The 23960-nt window shown below is 34.6% G+C and overlaps 1 protein-coding gene across 1 annotated transcript in view; it reads right to left on the reverse strand.

The window, feature by feature from the left end:
• Positions 1–4714: 4714 nt before the first annotated feature.
• Positions 4715–23960, reverse strand: part of LOC114055802 (calcium-activated potassium channel subunit alpha-1-like) — a gene marked incomplete at its 3' end in the record, with an annotated part of 218228 nt that continues 198982 nt past the window's right edge. The window contains exons 3-4 of the mRNA XM_027880279.1: positions 5076–5137; positions 4715–4791 (exon numbers count right to left, since the gene is read on the reverse strand). Coding sequence (XP_027736080.1) covers positions 4715–4791; positions 5076–5137 — 139 coding nt within the window. The remainder of the gene's footprint in view (positions 4792–5075; positions 5138–23960) is intronic.

Here is a 23960-nt window from a genome sequence, read left to right on the forward strand (position 1 = left end):
AAAGCCATCCACATACTGAACAAAACACAAAAATACAGTTAACGTGTCTCTAAGTGAAAGAGGATTTTTATGCAGTGAAATATGTATGTGGATCTTTTTTAATATATAGATATCTAATATATATTTTTTTCTAATAGAAGTTGGACAAAAGAGAGAATAATGATGCAGTTGTCAGCATGTCAGCAATGAAACTGCAATCAGGTGGCTTAACAATTAAAGATATTTTCTTTTTTCTTATAAAATAATTTGATTAATGGTTTGTGGTGGCTAAACGTGTCTATTTGTGCTGTCCTCTCCTGTCATAGTGTTGATGAAAGAGGTATGGAGATGTGGAGGGTATGTAGGGTATTTTCTGATAGCTTTAGAAACTTATAAAGCCTTAAGGAAAATCTAAAATAGACATATTTGCAAAAAGCACAAAGCTCACTTTAAAATACTAGTTTAGAAACCAGGCTAGGAATCTGAAACCACTTTCCAGCTTTCTGATTAAGAACACAACAGTTGAGAACAAGCTCACAGCTCAGCATGAACCTACATGTCTGTATATTGGTATAAATCTTCCTATTCAAAGTGCTACTGTTATTCTTAGATCCAGCTGCTTTACACTCGTTGCCAAATGGCACTTTTATGTACAATTTTAATCAAGAACAATGTGACACAGTACTGGAAAAAAATACCTATTAAGGAATAAGTATGCTGGTGCCTCTGAGAAAACAACTCCAAAAAGCTAATCTGAAAAACACATGTGAGTATAAAAAGCAAGTTGTAAGATTTTTTTATTTTTTTTCACTTTGTCATTGATGGGCTCTATGATTTCTACACTGATATAAGTTTTCAGGGAAGGGACTCTAGTAAATGAGATAAACTTCAAGGGACAGGAAAGAAACAACTGGTCATTAGTAATCTGTTTGGCAAAAATCCCACCTTCTATTATCTATAGTTGCCTATTACATTATAATGCACCCCAGGGGAGAACCCAGAACCAGAGCACAAAAGGATATTCACACCATAAACAGTTTCCATGCTATTGCCATTATAAGAAATAGAAAACAGGAGCCTGGGTTCCCAGGTTAGCAGAAAATGCAGCTCTCTCCTAATGCTTTTACTCACCATGCCTAAAAATGATCATGGCAAATGTTTTTCTCTATTCTATTCAAGTCAGTAATTCTGTACAATATGCAGAGGTCAGAATGACAAATGGTAATGAAAATGGGCAATGCATCTCTAGTACTGATGTAAATAATACTCAGAGAAGTACTTCTATATGTATTTGTTAAAGCACCTTTTACATGCAGAAAAATAAACAGAAGTGGACAAAGGAAGGAGGAAGTTTGTGAAAACCACATATAAAAAAAGCACATAAAATTGAAAAGCATTGGCAGACATCAAGCTTTATTCTACTGCAGCACATTCAGTAGACTCCCGAAAACCATATCAAGTCAGATTTTCCTCTTAAGAAGAGGATAACTCCATTATTTTCTTACCTTGAAAAATTAAATTATGACAAATTTTAAAGGAAACATGAATAGGAAAAGAACCATCATTACAATAATGATGTTATTCTGTACTGAAGTGGATCTGCTTATGACTACTTCTTTGAATGTTGTGCTTTTATGCAAACCAAAAATGGAAGACAGACATCAAAGTGAAAAAAATATCTAAAAATAAAATTTAATTATTTGATTATTTAAGCATTGATGAAAGGGGTATGGGGATGCGCAGGGTATTTGTTACCTAAAGATTAAAAAAATTATGTCAATAGCATTTATAATATCTCTTTGGCAAATGTTTCATATTTATCTGCTATTCTCAATGTTGAAAAATATCACTGACCAAGAAAACAATATTTTATGAATGAGATTCCAAAAACAAAGGAAGGAAAGAGTCTAGTCCATAGTAATAAATGAAACATTTCCTAATGTTGAAACTGAACTTACTTGACAGGAATGCCAAATTGTCATTTCTCTGCTAAATAAATTCTCAGTTTATTTACTCAAATCTTCCATTAGTTGCTAAAACACATCATTGAAAGTGTACCTACTCAGTTTAAAGAAAAATATTCTATGTACACCTTGTGGAGACAACAATTCAAAGTGGTGCCTTGTGAAAAGTAGAAGCACTGAATAATATTAATTAAGAATAATCTCAATGAAAGAATTGGATGAATATCTATAGTTTTCAAAATTAGTAACCTTCATTTTTTCTACCAAGAATAACTGTTTTTGTGATTTTGTTTAGAATCTTTCCCAAAAGGTGAATTAAGCACTGCTTCTTACTAATAAATTCAGTCAGTTCAGACTAAACCAGATGTATATAATCACAACTGTGCTCCTTTTTTTAATGAAGTATGATGTAGAGTTCCTAAGTTTGTGCCAGAAACAGAATTAGTACAGACATATTTTATAGCAACACAAAGCTAATTGGCTCTGCTGAGATGAAGGACTAACTGGTATGGAGTACGTTGATGAACCTGCACTATTTTCTGACCTCAGATCTCTCCAAATAGCATTGCACTGGACATGCCATTTCATCTGGTACTAGTCTGGCAGTGTCTATTAGAGAGATGAACTGGGTAGTATAAAAATGCTCCTAGTTTACCCTCTTCTTACAGCTGTGGCAGCCTTCACACTGGTGTCTTCCACTACAATTAATCATGACACACATACTTGCCTGACAAAACTGTGATCTTTTCACTCTTTCCTTCAGTATCTAAGAAAGTGATGTTGTTTTTTCCACCTTTCTTTATCCCCCTTAAGTCTGAAGTCATGCAGGATTCCTTTGTGGACATACCTGTCATTGCATCTGCAAATCTACTGACAGATTAAGAGTCTCGGATGAATACATAACTGGCATTTCTTTTTGACAACTCCTTACATTAGTACTTTTCAGCTTTGGATCGAAAACATGTTTTTTGTCACTGTACACGTAAGATCAAATACCAGCTAAGAGTCCGTGGCACAGGCAGAACACAACAGCTATGAACGCAGTGTTAAGGGAAAGCAGACAATAGTGCATGTTACCATTTGTTTGGTGTGAGCGCTGGATACTATTTTTCTGCTCTGTTCCTGGCCAAGCTGTAGTCTCTGTTGTTCCAGCTGTTTTGTTGAGAATATCACAAGTATTCCTCTCATCCTACCTTCATTATTTCCTGTTTAACCAAATTTTCAAAGGAATAACTTCTCTAAGCATGCACTCGTGGATCTGAAATTGACTCAGATATCACTATATGTGATTCTAAAGTGCTGAAACGAGTGTTAGATCAGCTGCTAATACAGAATAAAGCAAAATACTAATCAGTATTAAAAAAAAAAAAAAAAGACGAAGATGTGTGTGTGGAAATAAAGGAGGGTAAGAAAGAAGAAAGGAGGAGAAACCCAAAAAAAAGTATGCAAGTAGAGTATATTAACTGGAGGTTGCTGAATTTAAACTGCAGCAGGAGCTAAATGTTGACTGAAAACCAAGAGAAGTGCACAGTTAAAACACTCGTTGATCGAGCAGCAAATAAGCCAGGTGCAATATATGGAATAGGTGGCCCACAGAAAGTACCCCAGAGACATCCCCCATGTTGTCAGTTTTGCTTTTCTTGAGGAAAGCAATCAAAGACTAGAAGAATGCAGTGCCTAAAATTCATTATATAATCCATTAGTTTCACAAAATTGCCTCAACACACAGCTGTAGCTTTTGTTGATCTGAAATTGAAAGATAAGTGGAAACAGGTTTTATTCTATTTTACACTTCTGACCTGGACATATAAGCATCCAGAAAATGGTCTTTTAAAACTTTTACAAAGATTTTCAGTAAAGTACCACCTTATGTACTTCAGTGGTGACATACTACATTTCAAAAATTAACAAAAACTCATTGCAATGTTAAGAAGGAAAAATAACTTTCCTCTCTTCAAGAGAGCTGAAGATAGAACTCGAGTTTTCCCACCACTTGGCTTGTCTCTGTAAAGAACATCTCTCCCATAGTTATTTGGGTTATGTTTGACACATTGATGGCTTCAAACTCACAAAATACAGAGCTGACATCCATGTATCCAAGCACACCTTTTGCTGGTGCTAACATCTTCCTAAATATATACAGATGACAACAGTGGAATGTCTGACTTTCTGAGTCACAGAACGATTGTTTTAGAACACAACCACTACCATTACAGACACCTAGGTGGGCTCACGTGGAGTAACTTAGGCATACAATCACAACCTTAACCACTGCAGTAATGGCAAGCCTCAAACTAGTTCAGAGACAAGCATTAAGAATGTTGTCATAGAACCTCAAAATGCTATTGATATTTGGAATATCATCCTCCCAAAAGAACTGGAATTCAAGGAAGAATATTAAGTCCCCTTTTATTCTTCTGTGTTAGGCTAGCAATTTGCCTGTTACAACACTGAGTGTCCAGTCTGATATGAAAACAATATCAAAATATATTCCAAGTTACACCAGTTTGTATCAAACAATCACATACCTCAAAAGGTCAGGATGAAACTTTCTATTGCCTGGCCAACACTAGAAGATAACATTGGTGTAAATCTAAAAAATATTGAGATGCTTTGAAGACTTTTACTGGTTCATGTTATCTTGATAGAAATCTATCAGACCCAGAATTTAGAAATATGAACAGATATGCAGTCTGTAATGCTGTACTGTCTAATTCATTCAAAGGTTTTCAGAACTGTTCCTGTCAATCTCCTAAGACACCTTTTTTTACCTGTAAACTGCAACTTTTTGGCAAATATTGTTGGCTTGTATATCTTATCCCAGTCTTGAATTTGAAAGATTCTACACCTGCATAATGAATATAAAAACTGCAGTTTTGCAATAGTATGTATAATCTCAACACACAAAAGTAGTTTTTCTCTGTATTTATTCTACAGATCCAGTGTGACTGTGTTCAGTCTAGTTTATGTAAGATCTTTTTTCCATTCTTGAGTTATTTTTGTGGACCATGCACTATTATAAAGTTCTTCGCACTCAGGCAATGGGACCAAGCACTGATTTGAAGAAGATGAATGGAGCAATTTAAAGATGTATAATTGCTGCAGGAAAGGAAAATGTACTAGAATACTCACTTTGATGAATCTATGAAGTATATTACAAGAGCACCAATACTAAGAGCGAAGACTAAGACAACCTAAAAAAGAAAAGAAAAGAGCAATTATTTAACAGAGTTAAATATTTTTTCTTTTACACACACAAAAAAAGACACGGAAAATAAATCATAAGGTCGTATCATTTTATTTCAGCTTTCATTTTCTTTAGAAAAATACTGCTACTTGAACTTCAAACATTATATATTATCATTGAATGCTTTCTTGCATTGAAAAAGAGACACAAGACAAATCCGAGTTCAGGGAAATCCAGAATTAGGACCTAGATCCTAAACTCTGGTAAACTATATTCTTAATTTTTAAATGGCATGAAATACTAATGCATAGTATTCAAATCATGATACAGCTTTATCAGACCTATCCTTCAGGATTGCTCATTGGTACATAAACAAAGAGTGATTACAGATCAGACTGAATTTACATGTGAAACCCACAGGAAAAGTACACAGCTATGTAAAAATATGCATTTACTCTGCACTCTTGTCCCTTGAGACTATAGTGAACTTTCAAACAAGTTAAAACAATAGCATGATGCAGAATGTCATGATCCAAGGAATACATACCCTGGATACCTTAGCATTGCAACCCTTTCCCACCTTTAAATCTGTTAAGTTTTTGAACCAAATCATTTTGTTAGGTCTGGCATCTAGACCTTATTAACAAAATAGAACTTGCTTTTCAGGTTGATGCAGAAGAAACTGGATTAATTACATCTCCCTCTGTCTCCAATTTTTTTTTTCTGAACATAAAACCAATACCATTATCTGTTCCACAGGTTCCCAAAGATGATAGCTTATGTACCCATTGTGATTTAGATTTTTGATATCCTTACTCTAGGCTTCTACTTGAACAATCCTCTTGAAAAATATTTCTAAGTTTCTACCACTTGAAAAAGGCCAATTTGGAATCTAAAAATATGAGACAAATAAGCTAACTCTTCTGGAAGAAATCAGCAAAGATTTCTGTCTCCTGCACTGAGGATGGGGAAAATGGAAAATTATATCTCCTGAAACTCATGTGATGTGCTGGTCTATAGAATCAAAATAAAATGTCCCTTAGTCTTCTGGCAAGCACTTCTCAAAAAAGCTGCTTAGAAATAAGGTCCCTTAAAATAAACGCACAGAACTGATCATTCAGACATAACTAGGGGGACATGCAGATCCTCAAGCTGCCAGTTAAAATATAACTTCTTAGCTCAGAAGCGGTTAAAATTTAAGAAAAATTTTAGAAAATTTTGATTTTACCCAAACCAGTTTTTAAGTACAGCTATTTGTTCACTCTTAAATGATTTAAGTTCAAATACTAATGGGAATGTTTTAGCCTATCCTCAAAACCACTACTAAATATATGTATCTCCTAAAAATCAACCCTAAAAACAGATAAAGAGAAAAAAAAAAAGGCAAGCAATCTACAAAGAACAGGGGGGAAACAAAACAAAAATAAAAACAACAAAAAAACCCCAACCAACCAACCGAAAAACACAAACAACAAAATACAAAAGAGATATACCCTATGGCAGGAGTTTTGGGCTGCAGAATGCTGCAATGACCAGTTAATGCTGAAAATTAATTTTGAGAAACTAAACTTGTAATCCATTTGGGACTATATAAACACTCTTCTCACCCTTTCGAGTTTTCAAAGTATATAACAACTTTTAGTTTCCTTTTCACTTAGCAAATCTTAAGCTATAACATTCAGCCATTGCTTCCTAACCAAAGGAATCTTCTAGAACAAACCCAGCATAACTGTACACCAACCTCGCATTTCAGTTATATCCAATCCCTTATTAATCATCACTGTTCTGCTTAAATAATGTTCTAGAGAGTCTGTGTAAGATGTCCCAAAACATGTAAGGAATTTAAATGTTCTATGACAGTTCATATAACTGCCACTAAAATGCAAACATCTGTATTTTTCAAGCAGCTCCATAATCCTATGCTACACCACAAGTGAGATAAGTATGCAGAACTACATTTCCCTACTGTAATACATATATCTGATTTAAAATCAAGGTTTTTCTACTGCCTTAAAACACATACTTAACATTGTAATTCATAATGTCCCCAAGAATCACACAAAGTGCATCAGAAGAGAATGGAATCTTAAACTCCATCTTTTTATCCTGCTAGTAGAGAAACCCTTTTTTTTTTTTTTGCTAAGTGAGAGAGGTATTGAGCTGAACTTGAATCCATCAAATGTGTGGGAAAACAGAGCCTGAACTAATCAGATTAGAGTTATATTAAAATAAATTAATAAATAAATTTTAAAAAACTAAAAATCAAAGCACTTTTCTACGCTATATGATAGAGGCTCAGATGCAATTTTTTTTTTTTCTGTATTCCCATCTAAATAAACATGAATGCAACCTGGTTATTCAAACCCTAGGTGATACTTATTGAGTTTGTTCTAATCTTCACTAGATTGCCATGGAAGATAACACCTACTTTAGGGACCTTGCTATGCTTGAAGAGTGTTATGGATAGAGAGAGACTGTTACCCCAAACTTACTGCAACTAGAACTTAAGAGTGGAAAAAGCATATATGAACGTGTATTACTGCCTTTTTTGTTAACTAGGCCATGAGGAGAAGCTTCCTTGCTCTGTTTACTGCAACACATCTAATATAACTTTTCTCTGTCTGGAAGGAAAGAATCTTTTAATTTATAATAACTTAGTGTTTGTTTAAGATTGAGAAATGGGAAGTCATATGCTAACAGCTACACTGGCTGAGCACTTAGAATCAAATTAAAAATAAACACCAATCTTATTAAAACATGGAATAGTTGCTGCATATCCCTAAATATTTCACTAAATCTTTCATTAAAAAAAAAAATCCAGCCACAGATTTCAACGAAAGTGTACAATGCCTTTTTGAGGCAAGAGTCAGAGAAACTGCAGATAAAATACACTTAAGGAAATTTTTTCTGAGATCAAGATGATCCATAGGAGCTTTGGCTGCAATCAAATTTATACATCCATAACAAATAAAACTAAAAAAAAAATATATATATATATATATATATTAAAAAATAATCCTTAAGGGGATCATCTCACCTTCCAGGACCAGCCCGTGTAACAAACAGATAATCCAACGGGTGGCACTGTTTCCCCTACAACTGCATTGAACTCATGTCCAGGTATTATTGAAGAAACAAGGGAAAATGAAAAGGTTGCTCACATTAGAGAGGGAGGCTACAGTTAACACACCCCCAACAAGGAACAATGTCTAGAGCAGCACTGTCTCTCACACCCTACAACATTTGAACCTTCCGTGGAAGATGAAACAAGAACTCTTTGACGTTTCAAAGGCAAATTCTTGCTTACACAAGATGGAACTATCCAATCATAATTAATACAAAATAGCATAGAACTCAAGAAGCAAAGCAGAAAAGAAAAAGGAATAGTTGTCTATTTTATTTTCCTCCAACATTAAGTATCAAAATGAGAAGAATTCAGTGAAAAGAAAAACTTTTGAGAATCCTGTAAGTCTAACACCTCAAGGCATCAGGGTCTTTATTTATTGTGACAACAATCTGTTCTGTACTGTCCTTCAAAAATGTTTGCTTTAAAGTATTTATTCTACAGTTACTCAACCATAAGGCTACTATAATGCTTAAAATATACCAAGTTGTTCATTATTAATATTTTTTGAAATTCACTTTTCAGTTCTACATTGACACAGTAAATTCTGTTAATAAGCTACTCAGCATTACCATACTATGATTTAAAACAAAAACCCTATTAGCTTTTGTATTTGATAGTACTTAAAAAAACCCACAAATTATTCCCTATGATCAAAAAGCTACATCCTCAATTTTGTGACAGAAAAGTCAGCATTACTAAGATGTCAATAGCCTAAGGTTTCAATCTAACTTAAATGAAAATTTCCATAGCTTAAATATAAACCCCAAACTTCCTTTAACCGACACATTACAAAACAATTACATTTCTTTTATAGACAGACAAAATTTACTTTGTTAGGAATAAACACCTTAGAAATCTTAGGATCAGATGCAAACTACATCTCAGAAGTAGGAATTACTTCTAGCTTGACAATCCCAGCATTATTTGCAGACTCTAGGACATGCACCCACATCTGGGCAATTACTGAAATTTAAAAGTAAGACTTGAGCAAGTCTAGACCACAGAAGAAGTAGAATGGCTTACTTAAATTGATGTCTCATTAACTGACACCCTATATGCAAACAGCAAAATTCAGAAAGCATTCCATGTAGGCAAAGCCATAAGTGGTAAGAAATTATGTGCAGCTGATATAAACAGCTGAGCAATTAGTATATCTCAGATTACTATAAATACAAATGAAGTGCTATTTACTATAATACGTTACAGATTCTTGCTCTAAAAATCAGTGTTCTACATTTCTTTTTATTCTATCACTTACTGAGATGTTTTTATTTACATTACCTTTGGACATAAATTAGTGAACTGAAGTAGCTGCTTCATGCTAGACTGTTCAACTCATATTAGTTCATCCAACAAAACAGTCTTCAGAACTTTGTGATTTGTCAAGACAAATAAAATGCTATGCTTATTTTGAATAGAAACTGATAGTAAATTTCTGTTTAGAGACTTCTTTCCCACTATGCCCTACTGGATAGCCAGGAGTGAGGATCTCTCAAATCCACTAACAGGACCTAGAACCATGCTCTAGATGAAGCTGTACACTGACTTGTCTCTGGGCTTAAGAGTCTTTCTGCCTCTTCTTCTTTACCTGGTCCCTCCTGGGCCAATATATAAATAACTAAAATGCCAAAGGCAAAAGTACAAAATATCAACCCTTATGAGGTCATGAATTCCCAAGGGGCTCTTGGAATGCCATTCTACCTCTCTCAGGTTTGCAAGATCTTATTTCTTATTGATGAAATGGTCTCTTAATATCTTCCAGAACAACTGCATACAATGCCAGCTTCTCTTTAAAGAAAACTGTCTAACCATGTGCCACCTTAAAGAGCAAACCACGAAACACCAGCACATTAGAGCTGAAGTGAGTGAATAGGAGGAGAAAAATGAAGTGATAAAATAATGAAAAGACAAAAAAAGTTTCCATCATGTTCCTACCAGCAATAAATAATAAATGAAAAGGATACCAAGAAACTGGGAAAATTTCTGTCATTTATTTACCTTTTATTAAAAACGCAGGGAAACAGATTTCAATGTTAATATACTCCCTGTATAAGAGCCGTGCTTGGCAGAACACAATACTCTGAAGAAGCAGCTGTGATATATGCATTGATTCTCAAGCAAGTGCCAGAAGAGCGCAAATTCTACAGCCAGCACCTACTGTTGATGACAGGACACATGCTCACAGTTATGAATCTTAAGGGTTGTGTCTGCTAGGTGGTGTCCTAGCTATTAAATCCATCTCGGTGACTTATTAATCCTACCAGTTTCATGAAGAAAAAGCAGGTGGTGCAGGGGAAAAACAAACAAACAAACAAAAACCAACCAAAAAAAAACAACACCAAAAACCAAACAAACATAAAAATCCACATTTCAACAATTTCTTCCACCCTTTGAAGGTCAGCTAGGATTTAACATCCAATTCTAGAAGCAAAAAAGCACCTTCAAGCTAGATGATGATCTTCCAGGGAAGTCAGAAAATATTCAAGAGCACACAACTCTGAAGAGACTTTACTAACTCTTAGTTTTGAGCCGGAAACAATTACAGTACTAAATCCAAACTTTGCAAGTTTGATAGCCACATTAAAAACTTCTCACAAACCCAGGCTTGAAAATGTTTGCATGCAAGTCATTTCCTTTCAATTACATTTTATGATATTGTTTTTTGTTTCCTGTTATTACACAAAAATGAGCTAAATAAAAAGTTAATCAGCTAATAAATTCTATTGTAACTAAATTAGTCACCAACACACATTAAAAGGAGTACAGCTTTATGGTAGCTTTATGAATTGTTTGCTATGTAAATTTTCTCCTTCAGTAAAACTCATATAAACTTACATTTTCCAAGAAAAGTCTGAGTTTCTCCAAAAAAATAAGGTAAAGGGGAGTGAAAAATGACTTGATAAGCCTATGTTTCAGTGAACTTCTCTATGAAAATTCATAGCAAGGATTTAATTTTAAGACAAAAGGCAGCAATAAAGTTGCTCAGTGTGAGCTCTGGATGATGATCATGAGCAATCAGAAGACTCAGTTATTGTCACTAGTTCTGCCACTCATGGTGACCTAGAGGATATAATTCAACCTCTTCAGGCTTCCAATTCTCCCTCTTGCTTTCATTTGGCAAGAATACTACATGCCAACTCATTAGGGCAACCACTGTTTTCATTACAGATGTTTGCACAGCTTAGACCTCTACTGCTGCTACAGTAATAATAAAAAGCCCAAGCAGGACACTGCAACAGTGCCAGCACTATCTGTGACAACATTATAATACATTAAGGGGTTTTATGTATTAAAGGGCATTATTTAAACAGAAAGGTGTCAGTATCTTTTTCTAAGATAAACTTTCTACCTGTGTTTCTGGAATTATATTTTTGGTCCCACTAAGTCACTACTCAGTATAGTAAGGTTTTAATTTCTAACTGAAACTAAAATTATATATTTATTACAAATATATCTTTAAAATACAGTTAGTATTTAATGCATCTCTTTTTACAGACTTGCAAATACAGAAACAAAATTACTGGGAGAGAAAATGGATACAGACGTGTTACAACAAAATAGAAAAATTAGTCACATATTCAGTTCCCACATACTGAATCTGTGCATCAGAGCAGTCACTTGAGTATATCTGAAAAGTGCAAATAAAATCTATGGTAATGGCCTGAATCACTGTGAGCTTGCCTAACTATTCATGACTGTTGTAAGTAACTGACATAACAGGTCCCTGGGAACAGAACATAGGACATCTCTGAATGAAACTACACAAAACAGAATTAGCAAATTCAGCATGTCTGCCACCAGCTGCATTTTATTCTCTCTCCAATAAAAGATTCAGCTTTCTTACATAGACTTTAACAGACTACTTTTCATTTGACAGACAGCTTGAAATTAAAAAGAGTATTTCTTACTAAAGAGATGCTGTGGGATCAAAATTCAGGACATATTAGACATCAGACCCAGAATATGAAAAATCAAAGCAGGATTTTAAAAAAATGAAATTAGTATCTTCAGGCACTTTTGTTTTCCACACAACATTTCCAGTCTCATTTGAGGAAGACTTTTAAGAAACTAAGTATTTTTGCTGTGTTCTCTTCTGTACATGCTTCTAATGTATGTTAATATTTCAGCTTTCTTTTTCTTTCTTTATACAAAGTGGGTTTTTTCCCACAACTTTCCAATGACATATTGACATTAAAATGAAAATTTCTGTTCAATCCATAAATGTGAAAAGACTGAGATTTTCTAATTAGTGAAAAAATACAAGACAAAAAGTCCCATCTGTCAATGGTGCTCTGTAGCTTGAAGTTAATTAGGTTTGCTGGTAGAGTGCCTGGCAATATGACCAATTAAAGTGCGTGCAAATCTTCCAATCCAGTATCATTAGTCAAAAAAAAATAGCAGCACTTTTTATCAAAATGTACCATTTTCTAGAGCTAAATGCAAGGCATTAAATGTCTGTAAATACCTGTCCATGCACTTTTTTTTTTTCCTTCTCCAAGCTAAAAAGTTCTTCCTCCTGATTACCTACTAGTCACACAAATCACCTTCCATTAAGGTCAAATTCACTTTTTGTGTATTGCTAAAAGAGTAACTCACTCTGATTTCCACTGGATGCATGACTGGTTCTACAATCACACTGAGCAAAAGAGTTATGTAGGTAACCAGTACCTACAAACTACTGCAGTTGCCAAGGTTCTCTTTTTCAATTTCCTCCACCAATAAACCTACTGGAATGCTGTTTTAGGGAAATGAGTGATGAATTGTCAAACAGTCAAATCATGCAAACTGAAAGCCAACAAGCTCAGTTTCAAAGCCGCACAAAGGTCAAACAGCCCCGGTCCAGAGAAGGATTCCCCTACCGTACACAACACAACACCAGAGTAGCACTCATACTGATGGCTGATTATCCACAGCCCACCCCTGCTGTTAGGCCTACAGAAAGTCTCTGCTTGTTGTGTCACGCCTTAAAATGCAGCATGTAGTCATTAATTTTTGTTTGCTTCTCTGTTCTTATGCTTCAGTTGTGACAAAAGGTTTTTTATTTCCAGATCAAGAATTGGAACCAAGTAACTTCAGGTGGAACTCTTTATTCTAACAGTACTTTGTCCTACCTCTGGCTAAAGAAAATGATCAAGGTGAGATGAAGAAGCAAACAAAGACTCTTGCACTTTCTGGTAAAATGTAATCACTTGCTAACCATTAACCCACTCCTGTATCTGGAATACCACAAACAAAAACTGAAAAATCACTTAACTGTAAAAAAAAAAGAAATAACCTAGAAAATGCTGTCTTTTTAAACAAAACAATTGTCTATTTCTTAATTAGTATTAAAAAAAAAAAAGGCAAACTAATCTCACAGCTCTTCTCCTTACTTCAATATAATGTACTCCCCATCAGTTCCCATCTGCAGTGTTAACCAAACAACAACACAGAAGAACATCCAAGAAACCGCCAAGGAAAACGTAAGATGGAAATGAAAGAAAGAATTGTGGTAAAAATGCCAGAAAAGAATTATGCGATGGTGTAAAGAAAATGCTGTGTCTTTAAAATGCTAAAACCAGAAACATACTTCTGGTAAAGGGTTTGGGGTAAAAAAACACTCCCAAGAGCTTTCAAGAACAAATAAAGCTGCAAATATGGACCTTCTGAGAATTTAGGCCTGTTCCTGCAGTCCACAGTATTTCATTACAATATTAACAGTACTAGAAAATTTCTTATAACACGACAATAACGCCATAACACAGAAATTACTATAAAGAACTACATTTCTTTGTGAATGAATCACTTTAAGGCTTGTATTTAATGAAATTATTTATCTTATAAATTCAAAATTTATGCTAGACTGTATGGCAGACAAAAGGAATCCTCACATTCCTCAGTTATTTTGACATTAGTCTGACATGCAACCTACATAACAGACAGTCATGTCAATAAATTTTGAAGAAGAAATTAGAGAAAGAGGCTACTCCCTCTTGCTAGGGTTTTATCATTGAATAGGATGGTAAGTTTTCAGATTTTGTGTTACTCAGATTTCCTTTCCTATTGCTCATAGTTGGTATTACTATTCCTAAATTTCCAAACAGTAGAACTCCACAAACACAAAACCAATTACATCCCTTTTCAATTGTTTAGGTTCTTAGTCACAAGAACTCTCATATACAGCAAAGGGAGATGCAGCTGTGGATGTACTCTCTGAAAAAACAGAAAGCTCTTGGCTTCGGTAAAGCATAGTAAAATTTCATTCAAGAAAAAGACTGAATCAAGAATGGTGATATCATTCAGTATACAATAAAGCATTTGAATGCTTGTCAAGAAATGTACTTTAAAACATTGTGAAAATGAGACACAGTCTACAGAAGGGAAAAGACTCACTGCTAAAAGCCTCTGATGAGCTGCAAAAACAGTTTTCTGCTGCAGTACTAACATCACAGCTCTCATCTTCCATTTACCATTACCTAATGTGGATTTTTTCTTAAATCTTTTGTAATATAATTTCCAGTATTGTGGTATTTCCATTTCTGTTTCCAGATGAAACATAGAATATGACAATTGTTGATTTGTGCAAACGAATGAAGCCTTGTATTCATTGGGTAATTTTTAATATAATTCTAGAAAAATACATAACTTTTTCAGAGGTTTCTAAAGAAATGTAGCCATCAACAACATGACTTTTTTAACAGGAACCACTGTACCTTCAATGATTTGCATGAGGATTTCAGGAGCTCACTGTATCTCAAGCCACAGTGTCTACTCAGAGATCAAGCACAGCTTACTGCCAACTTAATCAGAAGCTTTCTGAGACAATTAACAGAGATATCAAACACTGGACCATCAACGAATAAAATCAGTGCAAGTAAACCATGCTACATAGGAAGGTGTAAAACTATCAGCAATGAAGTTAAAGAACATAGTATCTTTCAAAGACATCTTTGTGAGCATGTTTTTCCTCCTTTTTCTTTGCCATTGTTTGACCTTCAGTCTTTTTTTCCAAAATTGATAGTTTTGACTGATAGTCACAGGAGAATATCTCTCATACCAATCTGCTTTGAAGACTGAAAAATTGACTTCTTTATCACTAGGAATAAATCTAAACCTACTTTATCAACCAGCTTTATATGAGAATTTGTGAATACAAAAAGCTGCCTTTAATTAGTGTACAAAAGAAAACAATAGAGAGAAAAGCAACTCTGAGCAGTGACTGTAAATTGTAGCACTCCTTAAATTTTAGTCATTGCACAGATTTAAGATGTCTGATAATTTTATACAAGAGCATAAACCTCAACTTATCTGAAAACAGAAAATAAAACCAGCATAATACTTCTCAGAGGCTACTTCAAAATATAATTCTAATTAGACCTCTCAATTTCCCATGGCACATAAATATAGACAATGTGAGTTCTTTTGTTTTTTAAACTGATTTGAACTGAAAAGCCTGCCAATTATTTATTTGACACAGTCATTGATCCAGGGATGTGAGATGTCTACATAATTAGATAAAAATTTAGCAATTTCACTGGAGTAGCTAAACCTAAAGTAGAAACTGTTCAGGGTTGTGATGATCTTGGTTTATGGGGAAGCATTCACCAACAGTTAAGAAAGCCATTTTCAATGGGCTTTGGAAGTAAACTGAACAAATGTTCATACAGTGGTTTCTGATACTTTAAAAAACATGAGCATAATTTGTCCTTTTTATCTTATGTAAAATCTGCACAGGTATAATGATTTACTACTGGAGGTGAAATCTCAATTCACAATTTTGTGCAAAGCTGCACCACTACGTGGAGGTTTCTTCAGGCCTTGGTATTTCAGAGAAAGGCACAGAAGCCTTTGATGCCATCAATTACAGGCACTGGTGATTCCCATAATGTAATCCTCAAGGAAATGCTGATGGTATGGTGTGAGTATTGTTAATCTGGAATTCAACACAATATCAAATAATGAGAAATTCACATGAAGTATGAAATTAAATCAATGATTTTGCAACTATCACTGAAGACCAATGCAGGAAACAAATGATGTAGCAAGCAAAGGTAAAAAGATATGTTTGCACAGCAAGCCTTGACTTATGGTGAATATTTTTTCGAATTTTTGAGTTGCAGGATAGAAAGAGCAGCTTCTCTGTAAGGATCCAAAGACCAATTTATTCAGCAAACTTGTTCCCTGCAGAGGACCTTTCCTGTTCTGCTATGTGGCTACAATTCTAAAACTGAAAGCTCTATTATGAGCCTTTTTCTATGTGGTTTGAAGATAAAATAATATAATCATATGGTCAAAGGCTTGCCGAATCAGCTTCAAGGGTAACTCTCTCTAATAGCCCTGTTTAGTACACTTGGTTTTAAAAAATACAGCAGTGACCATTAAATCTGGCCTTGAAACTCTTACCTCAGATGGCCTTTCTCTTGCTATTGACAACACTATGTCAAGTCCTTTAACTTTCACCCTCTGGCCATGGCTTTTGTTGTTCTTTTTATATAACATCAAGAGTTTAATTTAAAAAATAAAACCAAACTTCCCCAAGTTCCCCTTCCTCCAGGTCCATAGTCTTTTCATCTTTACCCAGCTTTGCTAGCCTGTAGTATTTCCCACCAGCATCCTCATTTTTCATACAGATGCTCTCTTCAGGGTAGAGACCTAGAAAATGGCCTGTCTTACCACCTGCTCTATACGGTCCCTTCTGAAGGTCTAACACTGAAAGGCCACCAAGTGTCAGTCCAGAGTGGTCTTATGCACAAGCATAAAAAACAGAGGGTAGAGAATGAGGAACATACAACTTGAGCTTATGTTCTGTCTCAGAAATGTCAATTGACACGTAATTTTATCCTTTTTCTGCACACTTGTTTCAGCCTGGCTATATTCTCTTTCTGAAGAGCTACTACAGAGCATTTATTCAGAAAACCATCCAAAAAATGAAAACGGAAAAAGCACAAGGCAATCACATACATGTTGTGATTTAAGAGATTTATAAGAGGTATTGCTGCAACTCCATGTATTTATGTTAATATGCAGTTTTAATTCACATTTTAAAAATATTATAGAAAGGGGCAGGAGTTGAAAGTACATAAAAGGGTTTTTTGTGGTTTTTTTTTGTTTTGTTTTGTTTTTTAAGTATTGCAAGAAGAGAATTACATCTTACATGAACTACAAAATATCTAGAAGCAAACTTTGTGAAAGACAAAGGGGTTTTCTCTGAATAAGTAGTGCAGAATCTGTTTGAAATTCTGGTCATGTAAAGTGTTAACCCTTATCTTTTTCTTTCAATGTACTTCCTTTCTTCCCCCCTGAAACTCTACTTACTACTGGTCTCCTACAGAGTTTCAGTCCAACGTTGCTTTATTCCAAAAACACTGGATTTTAAAATAGGTCACCTTTCTAGAATCTATTCTTTAATACAAAGTTTGAAAACCTAAAGTAGAGAAATTACCTTTTTAACATGTTTTTATATGCAAGAAGAGTTTAAGTGTTTAGTCTGGGATGAGAAGTTTCTCTCTCCCAACTGCAGCCCAGCTGCTTTCCTCCAGTGTGCTACATCACTGGACCTACTTCCCTGATGCTCAACCTCCCCTAAAGACACTGTTCTTCTCATCTGGTAAAAGAAAAGGTGCAAGATAAGGAACACCAGCTATTTTGGCTTTGTATCAAACCAAAATCCCTGCTTTCTGCCAGTGACCTCTCTCCTTCCCTAAGCTAGCTCACTGCACATACAGCCCCAAGCACAGGAACAAAAAGAGAAAAACCAAGAAAATAATTATAAGTAGTCCAAAGACACTAAAGAATGGCAATGACACTTAAAAAATGCTTATACCAAATATGCAGATGAGAAATATTTAGACTGTACTGATAACGCTGCACAAGAACAAACACTATCAAGTTCTAATACAAACAATTTCTCAACAGATTGGCTGATATGCTTCCTTTCTGACTCTCAGGCAGAGCTGGAAGAAAGAGCTTTAAGCATTCATAATTTCCACATTGAGTTAAAATTCCTTTTGCTGATTGTCTAAAACATCAGAATGCATCTCTGATCAAACAATCTCAAGACAAAAATCTATGTAAAAGCACGCAGAGGCAACTGAACACTGCTGACTCAGAAAGGAAGTCCACCACTGCCAGCAGCACTGATGTATTCCTTGGAGATTCCTTACTGAAGCAGTTTCTCAATTCACAGTGTGGTGTCTTATGATGATTCCAGGTATATTAAACACAAGGAAGACCAAACACACATCCATATCTGCTTACACACCTGGCTTTAAAGCCACATTTTTCTCTTAACTGCAAGAACTAGAATAGGATGTCACTAATAACAAGAATATGGTGCAGGGCTATTCCACAGCATAAACCACGGCCATGAAGACAGGCTTTTGTGAATGAGCAAAGCCTTCACTAAAATGGGTGACACACAGAGTTTGCACCAACAAGGCCAAAGTGCCACTTTGCCCCTGCACTGGAATTACAAGCTCCACAATAACAAAGCAAACTGCTTTATTGTTGTTCTACTTCTTGGGTGGATTAGAAGCAAATGATCACTGTACCAAATAAATAGAGCATCTGTTTACATTGTGTTAACTCTGACCACTTTACATATTTTTCCAGAACAAAGCCCTTTGTGTTGTTCAACAGAACTTCATCACAGCCTGTTAATTTGGACAAAAAGAGTAGTCAGAAATTCATAATCTTCTCAAATCTGTCAGTCAAATCAGAAAAAAAGGTAAGTTTGTGCAGCAAACATTTTTGGGTGATACTGGCACAGGTATGTTTGAATTATATGCAGTTAATCAATTACATAAAAAAGTAAACTATCAAACTAAAGTAGTTGAATAATAACTTATTGAAAATTTTAATTTCTGAAATATTTTTAATGAGAGAAGTAGAACAACAATTAAATAGACGTATGATACATGAGCAAATCCCTTCTTCCTCTACCTATCCAAAAAGAATGAAGGCTGAAAAAAATCACACCCTCCTATACCTTTCAAAAATGTAACATTTTACAGAAATCTTACACTTTTAAAGACTCATATATAGAAACATAACAAATATCAGATGTATGATATCCTCCTGATTGCCCTAGAAAGCTAAATTTATATCTAACAGTTCATTTAAGAATGTAACTATTCTAACTCCTCATTAAAAGTTTTTTGATTCCCTGCAAACAATAGGAGTCAGTATATTCACTTATGTTCATTTTACGTTAAAGCCCAAAGGCTCCTGAAGGAGCTCTTCTAGCACTTGTAAAAACAGCTGAGTGTGTCTAAGATAGTTACTATTTTTGAAAGCCAGAAATTCTTTATAAACAGAGATATGTTGGAGCTACTACATTTACATGCCTTCAAAAAGAAAAAAAAAAAAAAGAAAATGTTAAATGCAGATTAGAAGCATTTGAGCTAACTTCTTCCACGAGGTTTGACAAACTAATTGCTTTGAAATCTGTAATATTGACAATATTGTTAGTTATGTGTTACAAAACTTCTACAGGATTTTGTAGTTAACATAGCACAGTCTATACAATAATTTAAAACAAAAAAAAAAAAAAAGGAAGTTTAAAACTATAAAATCCTCTGGAAAAGTTATCATATTCAAAACTTACCACCAGGCATGCTGTGTGTTGAATTTATAGCAACAGCTGAAGTCCTCCCCCCACAATAAATTACTGGTGAGCGGCTGTAGCTTTTGCACAACACTTGAATAAAATATAAGAATATATACTATAATAGTAAGGTACAATGAAATTCAGAATACCTAAACCCTAACACTAACATCAAGCTCTTCAGGAGAAAAACAACTGTCAAACTATACTGCTTCACTTGATTCATATCTTTCTAAATATGTAGATGACCCCAAAAATGGAGAGCAATGAGCACAAAGATGTGCTAGGTTCCAATGACAAATTTGTATTTTTTATAAATACCAAGAAATGAAGGATGTTTTAATACATATGATCGTATATGACAACTAAATCAACTTGTCCTCCTGGAAATTTTCAGACAAAACAGGTGTATTTATGTTTAATACCATTTTATCATAGGAAAAAAATCAATTTGTTAAGCAACACATCAGCAGAAGCACACATACATATAGAGATAAGAATTTGAGCAAAGATGGGAAGTCCACCCATTTCAGAAGAGTCTGCAGGAGAGGAATTTACCTAAGATGCATGAATTTTTAAAATTTTTATGTTTTTAAAATTAGATTAAGGTGTTAAATCTCAGTCTTTGAACATGAGAACCTCCACTGTATAGCTCTCATCTGAGATGTTCTATTTTGTGTAAATACTTAAATACCCTTTGAAAAGGGACCATGCCACATGTCCCATAAGCAAGTTAAATGCTGTATAATTAGTCTGCTCCCAAGAGTTCTTACAGTTTTCCTTTCACTACTCTCTCAGTCTCTCCTTCTTTTAATTTTGAATTATTGTTTTCAAATATGGTTCATCCCAAAGCAACGGAAAGTTTTGCAGAACTAGTCAACTCCTTACTACTTAGATTCTGGTTTCTTACCTTTTAGGTCTGTAGGGGTCTTCTTGCTTAGAGCTTTATAATCGTTTATTTGGGTTTGCTGTTTGGGTGTTTTGGTTTTTTTTTTTATAGTTGCCAGTTCTGTTAATTTATCTGTTTTTGGCAATGAGCCCTATTAATTTTTGCCAAGGAAAATATAAGCACTGACATTGTGCTGAGGCTAGCCAATTATGTGGGACTTCATTTCATCAAAGCAAATTGAAACAAAACTGCCAAAACCCCAACAGTGATCCATTACACATCAAAAGACAGCCAGCTTAAGTCCAGTTCCATTTACTATGCAACAAATTGAGGAGGAGTCTAATCCCTTCAGCAGAAAGCTTTGATAAGTAGTTGTCCATTCTAATCAGGTTCATGAAAACAGTATTATTTGGCTGGTTACTGGGTTTGAACTTTCGTGTCTACAGTCAGTTTTGTTTTATGATACATCTCTTCCATTGAAAAGATTTATTAAGTAAATCCATGTGTTCCAGAAAAACAAAACAAAACCAAAACCACACAAATCCAAAAAAAACAAACCAAAAAACCAACCAAACAAAAAACCACAACCCTCTCAATTTACAGTTTAAAAGGTGACAAATTCCATAATTCATAGAATAGTAATAGAATAGTATCTTCACCACTAAACAACCAATTTTTTTCTGACAATCCAAAGGAATTTGTATAAGGAAGAAAGAAGAAAAAAAAAGTTTAAAAATAAAAAAAAAGCAGGAAAAAAAGAAGATAAAAATTAAAAGGAAAATGGGGCCTGTAGTAACAAGACAAGGGGTAATGGGGTAATGTCTTTAAAGTGAAAGAGAACAGGTATAGATTAGATATAAGGAAGAAATTCTTTACTTTGATGGTTGTGACAATGGGAAAGGTTGCCCAGAGAAGTTGTGGATGCCTTATCCCTGGAAGTGTTCACAGTTTGACCAGAAGGGCTTCAAACAACCAGGTCTAATGGAAGATACCCCTGCCCATAGCAGCAGGGTTGGAACTAGATGAGCTTCCAGGTTTCCTTTGAACCTAAGCCATTCTGTGATTCTAAAAGTTCCATTAGTTATAAAATCATAGTGATAAAAAAAAGCTTTACTATTCCAGTTAGCTACTAAATCTGTCCAAGAGGCAAGATAAAAGCACTGAAACTGGAGGTATAAAACCAGGGGGGTTATCATAGTAACTTTAAATAACAATTATCATCATAACTTTAAATAGTTTGCACCTTTTTGTTTTGTTTTTTGTTTGTTTGTTTGTTTTTTAATTCTTTGACGACAGTGAGTTTGGCTTTTTATGGAGAAGTAAGGGTACATGACAGAATTTACTCCATCTTCTCTTTCTGTATCCAGCTAACTGCTGAACACCCAGGATTTCCATCAGCCTCTGTAGAAAATGGGGATTATAGACTGGGGAAGAGGCTGGAGAAAAGCCCTGAGGAAAGGAACCTGGGTCTTCAAAGAAGAATCTGAAATACTACTTTAAGAACACTCTGATATGGTTGTAGAAAACATAAGAATCCAGAGAATTTTGCAGATTTCCAAGTTCAGACTATACATGTCAGTTTAGAATCTAAATTGCTGTAAAACTGTATTGGGTTTGTGTGACCAGGTAGTGGTGTGGGGCTACACACCGCCGTGAGAAGCTGCTCGAAGTTTCCCCTCTGTCCAACATTGCTGCTGGCAAGGCCAAATCCATCAGCAATGATGGTAGTGCCCATGTGAAGGCAATGTCTGGGGAAAGGCAGGAAGCAAAGCACAAACAGAGCTAAACAAGGAGGAATTAGATATGCTTAGCATATACATTAGCTTCTAAAATCCCACATCTCTTAATTTTTTCTCTTTATAGCATGCACATTTTCTTCACACTATTTCTCTCACACCATGTGGACTGACACAGTTGAAAAGTAGGCCATACAAGTTTTGCATGAACAGTGTACTTCAAAAATTGTTCTGGCACACTGTTTAAACAGCTAGGTTGTTCTCTGCTAGCCCTCGTGCAGCAAGATGTGTTTTGAATCTGAGACCTATATGTTTCAACTTCCTGTTGGAAGACCGCTTGATCATGTGAAAAATAAACCTGTTTTAAAAATATACAAACATTTTTAAAAATATTTTTACTTAATGCTTTTATTTGATTTTCTTCTACTTGTTTGACTAAAATTCACTTCAAGACCCACTTCAAGTAATGAACTTGGATTATCTTTTTTCTGTACCAAAGCAAACTCAGATTGAACCAACAACTGACACTCATTTACCTTCATTAGCCTATTTTTCAGTGTTATGATGACTTCAAGATCTTAAATGATCAACAGTGTTGCAGCATGCCTTAGACAGCTTTTTAAGGTCACTGCAACGAAGTTGCATAAGCCATGAGCTTGAGAGCTCCTTTAGTTACCATTTCATGGACTGTAGTCTGTAATACATCCATATGTATTTTTTTACACCATATGGAAGCAACTTGCCAACCATTACCAGTCAACCCAAAGTGAACTTCTTAAACAAATGCCTTCTCTTTTTTTCAGGTAAATTATATTGCATGCTTTCCTTGATTTTTGTATGAGTTTTCACTGAGTTTTGTATGTTTTCTTGGATGTATAATTTGGAGAGGCCTGTAAAGCTGAATAATATGAAAAAAAAATAAATAAAAAAACAGATACAGACAAATAGTTTTAAATTGGAATGCTGAATATGATGGAAAGCAGTGTCAAAATGAGACGCTTAGACAACAGATTAAGCTCTGCTACACTGAGCTTCACTGGTACACACAGAGAGCAGAAAACAACATTCTACAACACTTATAACACTTGAAAAGTACAAGAAAAATATTTGTATTTGTATGCTAGTTTTTCCACTTAAGAATACAGACAGCCATATTTATCAGCATCATTCAGTTCTGAAAGCTTATTTAACCCATTATTAAAGGTAAATCTTACAGAAAGAAGATACTTTCTGTTTGTATTCACTGACTGGATAAACTGCTTTCATCCAAGATTTTTTCTTTAAAAAAATACACATTTGGCATAACCAAAGTTATGTAAGCTTGTATGTATTTTTCTGTATTATTTGGAGTAAAATAAGAAAGTCAAAGTGTTATTCCAACCATTTCAAGAATACATTTTTTATTTTCTTCTATTTCAGAAATTATTGTATTCTAATAGATAAATGTTATTTGATGAGTAAGAAAATTGTGTATTGTTTTGTGCAAAATCTAAA

Source organism: Empidonax traillii, unplaced genomic scaffold, assembly GCF_003031625.1.
Source record: "Empidonax traillii isolate 1590-97213 ecotype Southwest subspecies unplaced genomic scaffold, ASM303162v1 scaffold67:size1865537, whole genome shotgun sequence".
Taxonomy (NCBI): Eukaryota; Metazoa; Chordata; class Aves; order Passeriformes; family Tyrannidae; genus Empidonax; species Empidonax traillii.